General features: G+C 42.8%; 1 protein-coding gene across 2 annotated transcripts in view; it reads left to right on the top strand.

Annotated features, from left to right (window-relative positions):
• Positions 1–17,740, top strand: part of ctdspla (CTD (carboxy-terminal domain, RNA polymerase II, polypeptide A) small phosphatase-like a) — a 43,155-nt gene that overhangs the window by 22,597 nt on the left and 2,818 nt on the right. Inside the window, exons 3-7 of one of the 2 annotated variants that reach the window (XM_083778443.1) lie at positions 3,833–3,865; positions 8,007–8,108; positions 12,499–12,555; positions 15,167–15,259; positions 16,191–16,376. In XM_083778443.1, coding sequence (XP_083634569.1) covers positions 3,833–3,865; positions 8,007–8,108; positions 12,499–12,555; positions 15,167–15,259; positions 16,191–16,376 — 471 coding nt within the window. The remainder of the gene's footprint in view (positions 1–3,832; positions 3,866–8,006; positions 8,109–12,498; positions 12,556–15,166; positions 15,260–16,190; positions 16,377–17,740) is intronic. The other variant, XM_083778444.1, reaches the window with a different exon arrangement.

Genomic DNA, 17,740 nt, shown 5'->3' with positions numbered 1-17,740 from the left:
ACAAATCTTTCCAGCTGCTCCAAACCCGTTGAACCTAGAGGTTGTTTACCATCCACTGCTTGAAAATACGGGCACACTTCCCACAGTGCATTCTTCGATATCCGCCTACACACACACACACACACACACACGCTCCCACACACGCTCACGCAAAAACACATGCTCACACATGCACTCACACGCACATGTAACCACTACACAAAATACACACACACTAACGCCACATTGAGGACAAAAATAATGAAAGAACACAGGGACATGCATGTGCACACACACACACATGCACGCGCAGTTGGGAAGTACTTGCTCACACAAGTTTGCAGAGGTCTTTCTTAACTACACCATGTACCCATGAAAGCACACACAGTCATGCACGCACGCACCCAAACACACGTGCACACCTCTGTGTATCCGGTCCTCTTAATCCTCATAAAGTAGGCCTTGTGTGTGTCTGGGGTGATGGATTGCCTGGTACCCCCACCCCCCTCCCTCCTCACACACACACTCTGACCAGTGTAGTGAGTATGTGTTAAGTGAACATTCTGCCCACGGAAAAGACGCCAGGCCCCCCAGTCCCCCTCCACAAACACGGCGTTCCACTGCCAAGGCAGGTACGCTAGGACTATAAATGGAGCGAGATCATATCACCTTTCCACTCGTGTGTACCTGTAAATGGCTCTCGTTTGGGGTTGGAATGTGTGGGGCCTCTTTACGGGTACTCCACATGACCCGCTCCGGACCCCTTCTTAACAAACCAGTTTAAAGGGCTGCCAGCAACCCTTGATTATTTTATTAGCGATTAATCTATCTAGTACTTTTTCGATTCATCGAATGATTGAGAAGCACTATTTTTTTGTTTATCGATTGATCATTTAAACAATAATTTATACTTTGTCGCACAATGGTGTTATGCAGAATCAGAATAAATTTTAACAGTGGGCGACAGCCAGACGAATTTACCAAAAAGTGTATTATTTGGAAGTGCATTATTTGTTGCACAACTCAGTTCACACAGGTGTGATTTCTTTTTAAACTTTTCACCTACATCATGACATTCCCCAAAATAATAATAATAGCAATATGGAATTGTTTACTAATCAATTGTCTTGATAACATATCTATTATCGATTACATAAATTAACTGCTGCAGTCCTAAACTTGGTTCCCGTTAATTCTGAATGAACCTGGCGAACCTCAGGAAGAAGAAACAGCCTTGTTCTAATGCTAGCCGGCTGATGTTTTTCTGTTCTTGGCGGGCTCGCCCTCCGCCTGCCAGCCCTCCCCACAGATCGCTTGCATGCTTTCTGGAGCGCTGGCCAGCAGTATTTGTTACTATGGTAGCTCTGTTTGTGTTCTGACTTTCTATCACTCTGGTATTATATGTCTCGTTCTTTCTCTCCCATTTCTCGACCACAACCCCAGGGTTTTTTTTTTTAATCTGTGCTGTTTTCCCTCTCTTTTCTCTTTCTGTTCCTCAGTTGTCCTCTCTCTGCGTTTTCTTATTCCCTTTTTTCTCTCCAGTGGTGGAAAAGAATACTCACATTGTTTACATAAGTGAAAGTATGTCAGTACTACTATGTCAGTCTTTCTTCGATTTAAAAAAAATAGCAGACCTACAAGCTCATAGCGTGCCACTCGGTGGCACTCTATGAGCTTGTAGATCTGCTTTTTTTCAATTGCTAAAGCATAACATAGTGCTAACACCAAAAGGTGTTCCCACCCAAAATGGGTTTTAACCCATTCAGGCCTAAGGCCGATTCTAAAAACGCCTCTAAATCCTGACCTAAGGTTTCTGAAAAACTTCAAATATTGATATAGCAGAATCAAAAATGTTACATTTTTGAATACTGTACATACTGTACAGAACCCAAATATGGGTTCCCGGCCTGAGGGGGTAAGGTACAAATAGGGAACCCCGCCCAGAATGGGTTAAGTACCAAAAGTATAAAGTACTCATTATGCAGAATGTTCCATTTCACAAGTTGTCAAATGTATTATGTATAAAAATCTTTTGAAAATAGAATATTTTTATTTTGGAAAGTACATTTACTCAAGTACTGTACTTTCTACTGTACAATTCTGAGGTATTTGTACTTTACTAGAGTATTTCCAATTTCCAGTACTTTTACTTCTACTCCACTACATCTCAGAGGCAAATATTGTACTTTTACTCCACTACATTTATTTGAACACCTTAGTTACTAGTTACTTTGTACATTTGATTATTATCATGACAAAACATATATTAACCACTTCAGCCCTATATACATTTCAGCCATTTGAAAATAGATGTTGATGTAGATGTTGTAGATAAGCCATTTTCAAAGTACTGCATAATGAGTACTTTAGCTTTTAGTACTTTAAGTACACTAGAGCCCGTTGGGCACTGGCCTACTTGAAACGATGCAAGTTGGAAATGCATGCCCCACCCAGTTATGTGTGGTTGTGGTGTGTGTCCCTTTTATGCCCATATATGGAGTTATTTGTTAGGCATGCCCAAATATGGAGTCTATGCAGATCTCAGAACAACTATTGTGATGTCAGAAGACTCAAGGCTCATTCATAGAATGGATTTTCGGTGGTGAGGTGACCGAGGTGACCACCGCTCTGGTGGTGAGCTGACCACCGCTCCGGTGGTGAGGTGATCACAGCTCCGGTGGTGAGCTGACCACCGCTCCGGTGATGAGGTGATCACAGCTCCGGTGGTGAGCTGACCACCGCTCCGGTGGTGACGTGATCACAGCTCCGGTGGTGAGCTGACCACCGCTCCGGTGGTGAGGTGATCACAGCTCCGGTGGTGAGCTGACCACCGCTCCGGTGGTGAGGTGATCACAGCTCCGGTGGTGAGCTGACCACCGCTCCGGTGGTGAGGTGATCACAGCTCCGGTGGTGAGCTGACCACCGCTCCGGTGATGAAGTGATCACAGCTCTGGTGGTGAGCTGACCACCGCTCCGGTGATGAAGTGATCACAGCTCTGGTGGTGAGCTGACCACCGCTCCGGTGATGAAGTGATCACAGCTCCGGTGGTGAGCTGACCACCGCTCCGGTGATGAAGTGATCACAGCTCTGGTGGTGAGCTGACCACCGGAGCTGAAATAACGTTGACCGCTCACCGCGGCTCGTGTCGTCATGTTGTAGCTCGGTGGTCACCTCACCACCGAAAATCCAGACTATGTATGAGCCTTCAGAACAGGCCAGCTCCATATATGGAGATATAGGGCCAATAGGGGTGAACGGTTCTCGAGTTACGTGGATTACGCGTGTAAGTACAGACGTACACACAGAGACTTGGTGCATTTATAATTAGATAGATAGATAGAAGATAGATTTTGATGCCAATACTTTATACATTTACTCAATTACATTTTTAATTTTGGACTTTTACTTGTAATGGAGTAGTCCTAAGTTTTACTTACTAAATTAGATACTTTTACTTAAGTAAAACAATTGAGTACGTTTTCTACCAATGCTATTTTCAAATGGTATAAGTAACTAGTTTTAATTTATTTATATAATTGTAGTGTCGTAAAAGTACAATATTTGTCTCTGAGATATAGTGTAGAAGTACAGTAGAAGTAAAAGTACTGGAAATACTCCAGTAAAGTAAAAAATATAATAAACTAAAAATTTTACTTAAGAACACTACAGTACATTAAGTGTAATTGTACTACTTAGTTACTTTACACCACCTCTGTGTTGTTGATGCTTATTCTTTCTTTTCTTTCATTCTCTCCCTTCTCTCTATCTCTCTCTCTCTCTCTCTCTCTCTCTCTCTCTCTCTCTCTCCATCTTTACCCATATGTCTATACGTCTCTTTTTTATTTCCTCTAGTGTGACCAGGTGCAGGTCGTCTCCATCCCCAGTGTATGTATATATTTTTTCATTTTATTCTTTCTTTGTCGTTTTCCCTCATTGAACCTCCGCCTCCTCTTACCTGTGGTCGCTGTCCTATCAGGGGTGCTTCTCATTTGCTGCGTGGCATGCATGTGTTGATCTCGAATACAGCTCGCCTGCTTAGCCCCAATAACATTCCGCACAGACCTTGGAGTATATATGAATAGAGTAGAGACGGCACCCGAGTTCTCCTCCCATCCACTTGCATTAAGTTGCTCTAAAGTGCATGAGGCGATTTCACTCCTACTTCCGAGTAGGAACAGAGTGCATTCTGGGATGGATTGGGCCCAAACACATGAACGCGCTGACGTTGACTGTCATTGCACGCGTTCACGTATGAAACGGCGTTCACGTGTCATCGTGAACGCGCACAATGATAGTCAACGGACCAGTGCGTTCATGTGGGCCCACACTACAATACCAAATTCGGCCACTATGTCCATTTCACCTCAGTGTTTCCTCCGGGTGCCGTCTCTATTCATATATTACTCTAAGGCACAGACGCACATCCTCACCGTAACATTTCGCACATCCTCCTCGATCTGATAGCAGCAAGACGTTCCTCCTGACTTGACTGATTTATGCTTCCAATGATGAAAATAGACGATCTACAAGCTCATAACGCAGTGTGAACACAATGCGTTGTGAGCTCATAGATCTGCTATTTGCAGATAGTCTGTTTTAATCAACGTGTAATGCTTATTGTATGTTCCATTGTTCAATGTTGTTGCTCACAGAAAATAGCCTTTTAGCACGTTTGTGAGCTTGTAGATTCTGCATTTTTTTGGCAAGCGACATCATCACATGACAAATTGACGAGGCTTAAGTCTTGACCTTGACCATGACCTTCTTTTTCCACTGTAGCAGAAAATAATAACCCAATGCCTTCTTTAGTCATTTTCTCATATAGGTCATACTGATTGAATTCTGTTTTTGTTTGGAACAGCCGTTTTGAACAAATTGATGGCTGAGAGTGTGTGTGTACCGTTGGTGTAATTCAGTGTTTTTTGTGGAGTATTATTTTGTCAGATCTTAGACCAGAAAACAGGATTTATTTGCAGAGAGCGTCCTTAGAGATACAGTGCTATACATTGACTTATTTGGGAGGTATCGCATATCCTGCTGATTTAGTGTAATTCAGGATATTCACACTCACAGCGTTCCATGTCGTGGCCAAGTAATGAACTGCATTACCCAACAGGCACCTCATTTCCCTGGCAGGAAGCCCCTGTGGGGACAAGGTCTGCTCCTTGTTCTCAAGGACCTTGAGAGGTGAATCTAAATGATTCCGACTGCCATTTAGACGAGTCCCTCCCTGCTCTAATGCACTGCTACCGACGACACCACCGCGTCAACTCGGCAGCCAAACAAGACATCATTACATCACTTTACGACCATTTAAGACCGCCAGGCCGATTTCTATAAATGCCTTCTAAATCAGTAGTTCTCACACTTTGAAGATTTCTCAAAAAAAACTTTCCAAAATGGTACTTTGTTGTACTTTGTTCACACTTAAATCTGTGTTAACCTGGGACACAAATACTGAAGCAAACCAAGTACGTATGCAAAGTATGCAACACTTGTCACTGCAGTCACTGTGTGACTAAGTGTAAACATTTTGAAATAGTGTCCCCCTGCCTGTGGCACGTTGGGGGCCATTTGTCTCTGTGTGCAGTTCGCTAGTGAAAATGTCAAGGTCAAGGCTTGTCTTTGCCTGACCTGCACGTATAAAAGCCCCATTCATCAGGCCGTTATGGGATGCCTTTCAGTGTTCCCTGTTCCCAGGGAATTCTTCTCATGCTACATCAGCGATAAGACATGATAAACACGATCAGCCTTGAGAATGCACGCACGCACACACACACTTACACAAACATTTTTCTCCTGAAAAACCGATAGGAGAATCATAGATTGCGTCATAAGAACTGTGTTCGAGAAATGAACCTAATCAGTCGGGCGATTGTATTCATATGGATATGAAGCATCAATTGACAGTGAAAAAGTACTAATTTTTCTACAGGGTAAGAAAATATTATAATTTTTCTCCACAGACATTATCAAATGTGATTCAATATCATGAAAGGCACAGAGTCACATACCTGTCGAAATTGCCTGGGTGGTTTGTTTATTTTTGGAACACATTTCGTATATGATGCCAACAAAGATTTATCCAAGGGATTTGCAAGAGAAAAAAAATAACGCCGTCACCCAGGGGTAGAGGGAATGACGTCAGCCAGGACTTGGGCACTCTATGGCTGGCATGCAAAATTGGTTATTATGTCAAATCTTTTTGCTTCTCAGATGCCTCTGTATTATGTTGGTGCTTAAGAAGTTCTAAGGGTTTGTTTTTACTCTCCTCATAGTTAAATGAACACTCCAGATTTGACTTTTTTTTTCAGCAAATTAGATTTTTAGAGTTTTTTTTAATACATTTACAATTTTAATTTAAACATTCTGAAATGTTTTAGTGTTGGTCTAGTTTTAGTCGACTAATTCTACAGTTGATTTTGACAACAAAAATGTATATGGGCAGGCCTTGATGGCGTCTTAATGCCTGATTTCACACTAGGTTGCATGCTGAAAATTGCCGATCAACACGCTCGTGTTGCCGAAAGCTTGTAGATATGCTACACCCGAGCACATTCAAACTCGTCTTTTAGTTTTACTGGATCTCTTCTCTACTAGTTCACTGCAGATTTGTGTGTGTGTGTGTGTGTGTGTGTGTGTGTGTGTGTGTGTGTGTGTGTGTGTGTGTGTGTGTGTGTGTGTGTGTGTGTGTGTGTGTGTGTGTGTGTGTGTGTGTGTGTGTGTGTGTGTGTGTGTGTGTGTGTGTGTGTGTGTGTGTGTGTGTGTGTGTGTGTGTGTGTGTGTGTGTGTGTGTGTGTGTGTGTGTGTGTGTGTGTGTGTGTGTGTGTGTGTGTGTGTGTGTGTGTGTGTGTGTGTGTGTGTGTGTGTGTGTGTCTGCCCTCTCTACCTGTCTCCCTCCACAAGCTTGCTGACGTAGCCTGACATGATCACTTAGCAGAAAGTACTTAGTAGAAAGTGCAGATTGTCCCATTTCAAGTTTTCAAATGTATAAAAAATATTTTCAAATGGCCAAAATATATGCAGGGATGAAGTGGTCAATGTTGTAATAATAATAAGAAAAATCTACGAAGTAACTAGTAACTACATTTTCAAATAATTGTAGTGGAGTAAAAGTACAATATTTGCTTCTGAAATGTAGTGGAGTAGAAGTAAAAGTAATGAAAATTGGAAATACTCCAGTAAAGTGAAAGTGTGTCTAAAAATTGTACAGTAGTTAAGTAAATGTACTTAGTTACTTTACACCACTGCAAATGGCTCGCAGGGAGACGTGAGCGCGACAACAAGGCAATACTGACCGTACCATACCGACCGCCACCCACCGTGGATTAAAGTTCTCAGTCGTGCCCCCGACTCATTTTGCTCGTTCGGATTCCATAGAGAACAACATGTCTTTCTCTTCTTGTCAAACTCGTGGCTTTCTGTAGTCTAAAAAGGATGATTTATACGTGGTTGCTTACGGGTGTCACACCCACCAAAAATAGAAGAATACCAAAACATCATAATTTCACATATTGTGCCAAATGTTACTATGGGGGGACTCCTTTCATGCTGTTTTACAAATCTCAGATTGGGACTAGATTATTATTATTATTATTGTTGTTATTATGTCATCATTATTATTTAATCCATGAACCTAACACTGTCCTTTGCAATAAATTAACCAGCAGGTGGAGAGTTTGTATCTCTTGCCACGTTAAACTGAAGGCGTGAGTCAGCATCACACTGCATCATAATCGCGATTTTGAGAGCGTCCATAGAAAGCCCAGAAATATGCTAATGATGTGGGTTCACTTCACTTCACTATGCTAAAGTTTTCTTAAGTGGCATCCACTATGGCCCCCTAGAGGCAGAGACTTTCTACTGCAGCCAGGAGCAGCCAAACAACCGCTCTTCACTGCTTGGAGAAGTCACACTCACTCTCTATGCACAGCGGTGTCTTGTGCGTGTGCGTGTGTTTTACAGCCTACTCGCTCTAACGACCTTGTGTGTGTGTGTGTGTGTGTTCTTTCTCTCTCCTCTGCAGCCTCCTGCCAAGGCCCTGCTGCCAGAGGTCAGTATATCAGACTATGGCAAGAACTGTGTGGTGATCGACTTGGATGAGACCCTGGTGCACAGCTCCTTCAAGGTATGCGCACGCACACACACATGTTGCACGCACACACGTCACACGCACACATGACTATGTACTTCATCCCAACTTGACCACTTTCAACCTGGTGCCCCTGTTTTTGGGCATGTCAGTGATTCATTATATGCAAATACATTCAAAAGATTTCCTGACATTTCCAAAAGTATCAAAACGTTAAAACAACTGTGAAAAGATCAGATCTACCAGCTCATGTGCTGGAGACAATTTCTGAGAAATGTTGAAATTGTGAGAACTGCTGATTTAGAAGGCATTTGTAGAATCGGCCTCAGTTCTTATAAGTGTACTGCCCACAAAAAAAGTTCAGAAACTTAACTTTTGTCGATTATTTCTTCCCTTCAATAATAATATTTTCTGTCTTTTTTTCCCCTTGATTAGTCACCCCCCCCCCCCCTTTTATCTCAGTTATAGTTTATCTATTCATCTATTTTCACAATTCTAATAGTTTTCTTTAAATGATGATAAAGAGGAACCGTTTTGGACATACAGTTACGAAATGTTAATTAATGTGTTGCTTGCTTCTCTGTTCTGAAAAAAAATAAGGAAAACAGAAAGGCATGCACAATCGCTTCATTTAGACACACCCATCTCTCATGCGCGTGCACACACACATACACACACGCACGCGCTGGACGGATTTCCCCGAAATCCAATACAATTAAATTCTTCTATACACAGAACAAGCCTGAGAGACGGATAAGATCTCTGTACACTGTGGGAAAACAAAACAACTGAGAGAGAGAATTTTCTTTTCTGAAATTAATTACAGATTTGTATGATTCTCTTATTATTATACAATGCAATTTTATGATTATAACATGTGGCAGTCATCCTCAAAATTAATGGTTTAAATGGTGTTGCAGTTATTGGGATAATTGAAAGACAACACAGACAGACAGACAGACAGGCAGGCAGGTATGCCTCAGTGTTTGCACGTATCATGCATGGATAACAAACTCTGATGCTGTGTACACCCCCAATATTTACCATACAACTTCCCCCCCCCCCTCCTCTCTCTGCATCCCTCTGTCACATATCTGGGTACATTGGACAAGAATAGAAGTGGTTGTTTGTTTGGTCTCGAAATAGTCTAGTAATCCCAGATAAAAGGTGTAGCCAGTAGCCCCATCTGTCTCTCTCCATCTCCCTCTCTTGGCTGATTCAAGCAGAGTCACACAACGGCACCGCAGATGCGATATTGCGATTGCGCTGCGAGCTTGTAGGCCAGCTATTTTCGGCATGCAACGCCATCGTGCCCCGAAGTATGAATCTGGTTTATTTCTCTTCTGTCTGTGGACAGGTGTCTTAAAGTTATTCTCTGACTGGCCCGGACTTAGAGTATATATATTTATAGAGAAGGCACCCAGAGGAAATCTTGAGGCGAAATGGACATAGTGGCCGAATGAAGGTATTGCAGCCTGGCCCCAAACACATGAACGCGCTGTCCGTTGACTATCATTGTACACGTTCACGACGGACGACGCTCGTGCGCGTTCAACGGCAGCGCATTCATGTGTTTGGGGCCACTCACCATTGCAATCCGTCCCAGAATGCACTCTGTTCCTACCAGGAAGGAGGAGTGAATCCGCCTCATGCGCTTTTGAGCAACTCAATGCAAGTGGATGGGAGGAGAACTCGGGTGTCTTCTCTATAGATATATATACTCTATGGGCCCGGACCACTGGCCTAGCGAAGGCTCCAGTGTAGCCTGACAGCGCGCTGCTGCTTCGAGTCCCAATCCTGACGGCCTTTGCTGCGTGTCACTCCTCATCTCTCTCTCCCCGTTTCCTGTCTAACGAATGTACTAACAATAAAGGAATAAAAAGCCAAAAGAAATCTTTAAAAAATGTATATTCTTTGTAGCCGTCTGTTTCCTTCACCTGCAGACAGCAGCAGCTGCTTATTATGGCAGTTTCTGGTGGGATACCGTTTGAGAACTTCGAAGAGAGCTGAACATGACGAAACCACTGGCTTGGAATAAGCACCCATATGCGTTTGTGGGCATCACATGCTAGCAAGTCTGGTGATCGATGGTGCTGGCCATAAGATTCAGATTGTCTGTCTCTTGTGTGTCCAAGCAAGTCCACATACTGTATCCTGTCTGTCTCATGTGATCAGTCCAGTGTGTCCACTGTAGGGGAAACTTTAGAGGGACAGACAGCTGAGACAGGTGTCCTATATGCTGAATGCTATTGAGCTCTATATCTTCTAATTACAGGTTTATGCCCAAAGGCAGCTAGCTTTGTCTTTCATATGTACTTCCATGTGTTTTGGAAGTAGGGTTTATATTCTAAACAAGGCTTATATTACTCCTTATTCAGTATAACACTGACATGTAGGCCTTTTCTTGGGAAGAGCCAGATAATACATCTAATTATTATGGATTAGTTCAGTGTAGCCGACATTATTAATATAATTGCATTAGCCTTGGAGGCTGGGAACAGACGCAATTGTCCAGCATTCTGATTTGTATACTGTATTCTCCATGACAACATCAGCATGTGCAATACATATTTGTATACAAAAGCAGAAAAAGAGGCATTTTTTTCTTTTGCACACAGCGAAAGCTGCAGTGCAATTTGTGCTTTCGAGCCATAATGGAGAAAAAGTACCGCTTGCTCCACCACATCATTGTCCTTTCATCTTCTTTGCTACCTCCTCCATTCATCTCATGCTGCCTATTCGGTCCTTATCACGTGCCCATTTATGTGACGTGACAGATAGTTAACAACAGCTCCAATAAAGACAGAGACGAGTTTCTTCATTGGCAGAATGTTTACGGTAGTTGTAAAACTGCAATCAAAAGAAAGAATTGTATTACAGTCATTGTACATAATCTTCTCACATTAATACAAACTCAACATCAAAGGCAGTCAAATTGGTTCCAATTGAGGTCAATCACCACTGCACTAATTAGTAGGATCCACAACAGGTGTATCATTCTCCAACAGGCAAGGTCTAATCATGCACAGTAAATTAACAACAATTGCACTGAAGCCAGCATGGCCAAACAATTGACATAAACTTAAATTGTACTTTCTTGGCAAGAAACAGGCAAGTTACATTTAGGAAAGTCAACAAACACAAAACACAAGCGGTTTCACAAACCCTACTGTTACCCATGTTTTGATTGTAATCTGTAATGTCTTGAAACAAACTTATGTCATACATTGCTTCTTGTCACATGTCATACATATACTTCTTGCTGCACAGTACAATCATTTTAAGAAACCTAAACAACAGAAACTTACAGACTCATGACTCTCTAGGACCTAGAGAGTCATGAGTCTGTAAGTTTCTGTTGTTGCTAGAGTTGTTGCTAGAATCTAGGTCCTGTGTGAGTAGAGAATAATTCTGCTGCTGCTAGCTCTCAGCTCTGAAGCTCAAACCAGAATGACAAAACAAGGAAGTGTTACAAGAAAAGGGTCCCCCGGCCTAGAGGAACTAAGTGTCCATAAAGCAGTATAAGGTCGCCCCCTAGTGGGCTAGGTGGCCATGGGGCAGAACACTGCCTCTCTTGCCACCGCCCCCATCTTCTTTTCAAACATGACATGAGTTAGGCTATCGTTGCAGCTGTCTTGTTCCAAGCTTCTCTTTGGTGCTTTTCTTACGTTTGTATTTGTATTTTTTTATATTTTAATTACTACAATTCAAAGGCAGATATTGTACTTGTTTTAAGTTGTACCATACCATGAAGGGAAAGGACATTATGAATGCAAAATTGCAAATATTATGAAAACAGCAGATGTGCAAGCTCACAACGTGTCGCATCGATTACTTTTGGATTTCAACTCAAAATGTCAATGCTGCTACAGTATGTATGCATTGATATTAAAAAGAATATGTACTTTGTAATGTGTACTTTTTTTAATGTTTTTTTTGGGGGGGTTTTCGACTTTTATTTATTTTACATTTTTATGGAGGGTATATAGAAAGTAGGCTGACAGGAAATGGGGAGAGAGATGGGGGGGGGGGGGGGGGGTGACATGCAGTAAAGGCCGAGTTGAACCCGCGGCACACTGCCAGACTGGATTACCAGCCAAGGTCTCGACCGCTGAGCCATGGCCCAGGCCATACCTAAGTGCTTTTAAAGTAAAGTACCCAAGTACAGTTTTCATGGCTATTCTCTAACCAGCCGCTTTTCAAGCAGCTGGTAAAAACTAGACAAAAATGTTTGAGAGTGAGTAATGGAGAAGAGATCCAGTAGAACTGAAAGACAAGTCATTTTAGGTTTGGTTGCACACTCCGGAAATAGCTGATGTACAAGTGCCATGGATTTGAGTGCGTTGTGTTTACTTATTTATTCTTTACCGGGGAACGTTGTGTTGTTTTGAAGGTTGTTTTTCCTTGTGTCTTCCTATACCTGCAGCCCATCAGCAATGCAGACTTCATAGTTCCAGTGGAGATCGATGGAACCGTCCACCAGGTACTGTACTGTATTGACACAGGATGCGGGAGAGTGTTTGTTGTTTGTGGTGGTGGTGGCAGTACACTCATGGGGTGGGTGTGGTGTGTGGGTGGGAAATGGGAATGTATGTGCGCAGTATGAGTTTTTTGTGTGAAGAGAGGCAGATTAATTAACCCATTCTGACCTGAGATCAGATTCTAAAAATTTCAGTTTTCTGAAAAAGCTATGTTTCTATTTCTACGTTCTTCGATTTTTCAAAAATAGCAGACCTACAAGCTCGTAGTGCGCCACTCGGTGGCCCAAAATGGGCTATGAGGCTATAGCCTATCCTATAAGGCTATGCTGACTGTGGCGTGGCTGTCAAAACAGGTGCTGGAGGGTAGAGTGCAGATGCTTAATAATCTTGTGTGTGTGTGTGTGTGTGTGTGTGTGTGTGTGTGTGTGTGTGTGTGTGTGTGTTTTTTGCTGGGCGTTGGGTATCAGCAATTCTCTAATGACATTACCCAGAAATCAGTCACTGCATTCATAATTTGGAGCCCTCCCACATCTAGCAGTGTATATATCGGTGGGGAGAGCATTAATGGGAAACGATCAAGATGTGTGTTCATTAAAAATACGGCTCCCTCAAAGTCAAGCAGCCGTAGGAATACCTTTGAGACGGGTCATACAAGTTTCATTGAATCTAATTTTCTGTTTGATTTTGCTTTTGCTAATAACTGTGAAGATGGACATGTGGCTCTGTGATGTCAGCAAATAAACAAATCTCAGAATCTGCTATTTGCATTAAAGTTAAATCTCAGAATCTGCTATTTGCATTAAAGTTGCTGTTAACGAGAGAGACAGACAGACAGACAGTGTGTCCCTGTTGCCAGGTTTTGCACAATAAAGAAGGAGTATTCCCCGTCTTGCTTAATGGTTGATTCTGTGTGCGGCTGCAGCATCGGCATCCATTCAGAAGCTGTAACGTGGTTCAAGTAATCCAGGATAGGCTTACTGTGTCTGTTTTGGCCTGTTCTTGGTTACTTGCACTGGGGGGCAGCAACTAATCACGGAGACAGAAGAAGATGGACGCACACACAGCAAAATCAACAAATATAGTAAATCATTTGTATTGCTCTACTGTACCTACCTCACTATGTAGCTGTTTTACTTGTTTTCTGTTTCGGACTTATTTAGTTGTTTCTGTGTTTTATATCTTATGTGTTTTAATTGTTGATTGTTGCTCGACAGCATTGCAAATTAGGTCTTTTCGAGAACAAAATAAAGGTTTCGGTCAATTGAAAAGTGGTTTTGTGTAAGTAAAAAGAGATTTGGAAATTGTCCGGAAAAGGTGTTTTTCCCCTTTCTTGTAACGTGTGTGTGGTGTTTCAGGTGTATGTGCTGAAGAGTTGTAACGTGTGTGTGGTGTTTCAGGTGTATGTGCTGAAGAGTTGTAACGTGCGTGGTGTTTCAGGTGTATGTGCTGAAGAGTTCTAACGTGTGTGTGGTGTTTCAGGTGTATGTGCTGAAGAGTTGTAACGTGTGTGGTGTTTCAGGTGTATGTGCTGAAGAGTTGTAACGTGCGTGGTGTTTCAGGTGTATGTGCTGAAGAGTTCTAACGTGTGTGTGGTGTTTCAGGTGTATGTGCTGAAGAGTTGTAACGTGTGTGGTGTTTCAGGTGTATGTGCTGAAGAGTTGTAACGTGCGTGGTGTTTCAGGTGTATGTGCTGAAGAGTTGTAACGTGTGTGGTGTTTCAGGTGTATGTGCTGAAGAGTTGTAACGTGCGTGCTGTTTCAGGTGTATGTGCTGAAGAGTTGTAACGTGTGTGTGGTGTTTCAGGTGTATGTGCTGAAGAGTTGTAACGTGCGTGGTGTTTCAGGTGTATGTGCTGAAGAGTTGTAACGTGTGTGGTGTTTCAGGTGTATGTGCTGAAGAGTTGTAACGTGCGTGCTGTTTCAGGTGTATGTGCTGAAGAGTTGTAACGTGTGTGTGGTGTTTCAGGTGTATGTGCTGAAGAGTTGTAACGTGCGTGGTGTTTCAGGTGTATGTGCTGAAGAGTTGTAACGTGTGTGTGGTGTTTCAGGTGTATGTGCTGAAGAGTTGTAACGTGCGTGCTGTTTCAGGTGTATGTGCTGAATAGTTGTAACGTGTGTGGTGTTTCAGGTGTATGTGCTGAAGAGTTGTAACGTGCGTGCTGTTTCAGGTGTATGTGCTGAAGAGTTGTAACGTGCGTGGTGTTTCAGGTGTATGTGCTGAAGAGTTGTAACGTGCGTGCTGTTTCAGGTGTATGTGCTGAATAGTTGTAACGTGTGTGTGGTGTTTCAGGTGTATGTGCTGAAGAGTTGTAACGTGCGTGCTGTTTCAGGTGTATGTGCTGAATAGTTGTAACGTGTGTGTGGTGTTTCAGGTGTATGTGCTGAAGAGTTGTAACGTGCGTGGTGTTTCAGGTGTATGTGCTGAATAGTTGTAACGTGTGTGTGGTGTTTCAGGTGTATGTGCTGAAGAGTTGTAACGTGCGTGGTGTTTCAGGTGTATGTGCTGAATAGTTGTAACGTGTGTGGTGTTTCAGGTGTATGTGCTGAAGAGTTGTAACGTGCGTGGTGTTTCAGGTGTATGTGCTGAAGAGTTGTAACGTGCGTGCTGTTTCAGGTGTATGTGCTGAAGCGGCCCTACGTGGACGAGTTCCTCCAGAAGATGGGGGAGCTGTTTGAATGTGTTCTCTTCACAGCAAGCTTAGCCAAGGTAGGTTCCACTTCCTCTGGGACGGACGTACGGTAAAACCACACAGTGGATGTCACAATAAAGGCATTGTATCTCATTAAGAACTGAGGCCGATTCTACAAATGCCTTCTGGTTCTCAAACGTTTTCGTGCCATGGACCCCCAAAATGATATGTATTTGGCCACAGACCCCCCTTCTGAAAATATTTTGTGCCAGGGAGCTTGTATATCTGCTATCCCACCACTAAAATCACTGTTCTAAATCTTAAACGTTTCTGAAAACACATTATAATAATGTGACATGCGTTGGGCTGTGACCAATAAAACAAAAAAACAAATAAAATGCTCAAAACTATTCATGTAGTTTCTCTTTTGAGTGTACAGATGGAACCATAACATGGTTCCATCTGTATACTCAAAAGAGAAACTACATGAATAGATACCAAATGGACCTGTAAGGGACCATATTATGGTCCCTTACAGGTCCATTTGGTATCTGTTGTATAGCCTACTCTCAGAGTTATGGGGGTCCTTGAAATGAAAAAGTTTGAGAATCACTAATATACAGTAGGTGATACGTTATTTGTACACATTTCAAAAGTATCTTGAAACCCGTGCATCCTATTTCTGGGGGAACATTCCCCCAAAATACCAGATCTACAAGCTCACAGTCACAACCCATCAATGGGATTTGTTGTAGAAGGGGAAAAAAGACAAAGTACAGAGCCAACTCCGGTCAACTCCGGACAGTCCCAAATTTGCACATTGGTATTAATACATATGGAAAGTGGTGGTAAGCAAGTCGTTCCTATAAACATTGAACCAAAGAACTACACGGGTACGTTTTTGCTGTGGTGTGGACGTTTTCTGTCAGACTTCGAGTATACCTTATCTATCATCGAAACATGCGTATCTATCTGACGCTGTACATCGGGTGAACTTGTGTATTGCAGTATGCCGATCCCGTGGCGGACCTGCTGGATCAGTGGGGGGTGTTCCGGGCCCGGCTCTTCAGGGAATCCTGTGTGTTCCACCGGGGGAACTACGTCAAAGACCTCAGCCGGCTGGGCCGGGAGCTCAGCAAAGTCATCATCGTTGACAACTCGCCTGCCTCGTACATCTTCCACCCGGAGAACGCTGTGAGTCTGGCTTTCTGCGGAGCCTTAACCACGGTTTTAAACCCCATATGGTTGAGCGGGGTCCCTTAGGGCTCTCCGCTAGTGTATTTTCAGTTTTCCGTTATTGTGTGGAGCTTTGGCTGAGAATAGACGATCGACGCTGTGAGCTTGTTGATCTGCTGTTTTCCGCTGAAGCTTTCCCCACAGTACGGATACATGGGTTTAAGTGGTTAATAAAAAGTCATAAATTAAAAATAAGGCCTTAACACTTAAAAAATGCCACAGAGAGGTAAAATAAGATTTAGGTCTTGCTTGTTTTATTTATGCTTTAGTTTAAATTATTAACCACTTAGTTCAAATCCATTAAGGTCAGCTTTGTTACTTTTGTGAATTTAACAAAAAGGTAGGAGCGCACACCAATAGTCGGGACGTGCTGCGATAAACTTGAACAGAAAAGAGGAGAGGTCGCACAACAAGTCACGATGCAGAATACTTTATTATAAGATGACCAACATTTCGGCAGCAAATGCCTTCTTCAGGGTATATCCTTCTTCAGGGTATATCCTGAAGGTGTGTGACCTCTCCTCCTTTCTGTTCATTTTTGTGAATTTAACATTTCTACACTACATCTCAAGCTGAGCTCGTTGATTAGGCTATTTTCGACTAATGATACTGTCGCTGTTCAATTTACAACAAAGTCTATATCTAGGGTGTTAAATGGTTAAAGTCATCTCTTTCTCTTTCTTTCCCTATTTGTGTGTGTCTCTCTCTCTCACTCACACACACACACACACACACACACACACACACACACACACACACACACACACACACACACACACAAACACACAAATCACACTGTTCCTCGAACGGAAGTATGTCAACTGTGTAGCTCTGATGCTGACAGCAATGGATTATAGAACAGGAGCATTGTTTTAGTAACGGGGTCAAGGCTGGCAGCAGTGTTTTCTGTGCTGTGTTCGTATTTTTCTTTTCATTGGGGGAGGGGGGGATGTCACTCAGGTCATTGAAGCGCTTCCTTATCATCATTATTCACACTGTGTGCGTGCGTGCGTGCGTGCGAGATTGATTAACCCAGTCGATGCCAAACTCTGCACAAACACTCCCTGGGTGCCAACAACGAACCTTTGCCCCAAATTTTCCAGAATGGCCTGTTGTATGAGGCAGATTTTCACATTTTTACCTATAACTGCACTGATCTGCGTGAAACGTTGCTTGCACACTCCCTAGACTAGAGGCCAAGGAAAAACCTTTGACCTGCATTTTTCACATCTGCCTTTTATAGCGCCACCGGGAGGCTGACTTTTGTAAAACACATTTTACTCCTCCAGATTCTGTCCAAAAATTGTTACACAGTATCTCTA

Source organism: Protomyctophum parallelum (assembly GCF_964188405.1).
Source record: "Protomyctophum parallelum genome assembly, chromosome: 12".
Taxonomy (NCBI): Eukaryota; Metazoa; Chordata; class Actinopteri; order Myctophiformes; family Myctophidae; genus Protomyctophum; species Protomyctophum parallelum.
Note: the sequence above shows the minus strand (reverse complement) of the source record. Positions and strands in the feature narration are given on the sequence as shown.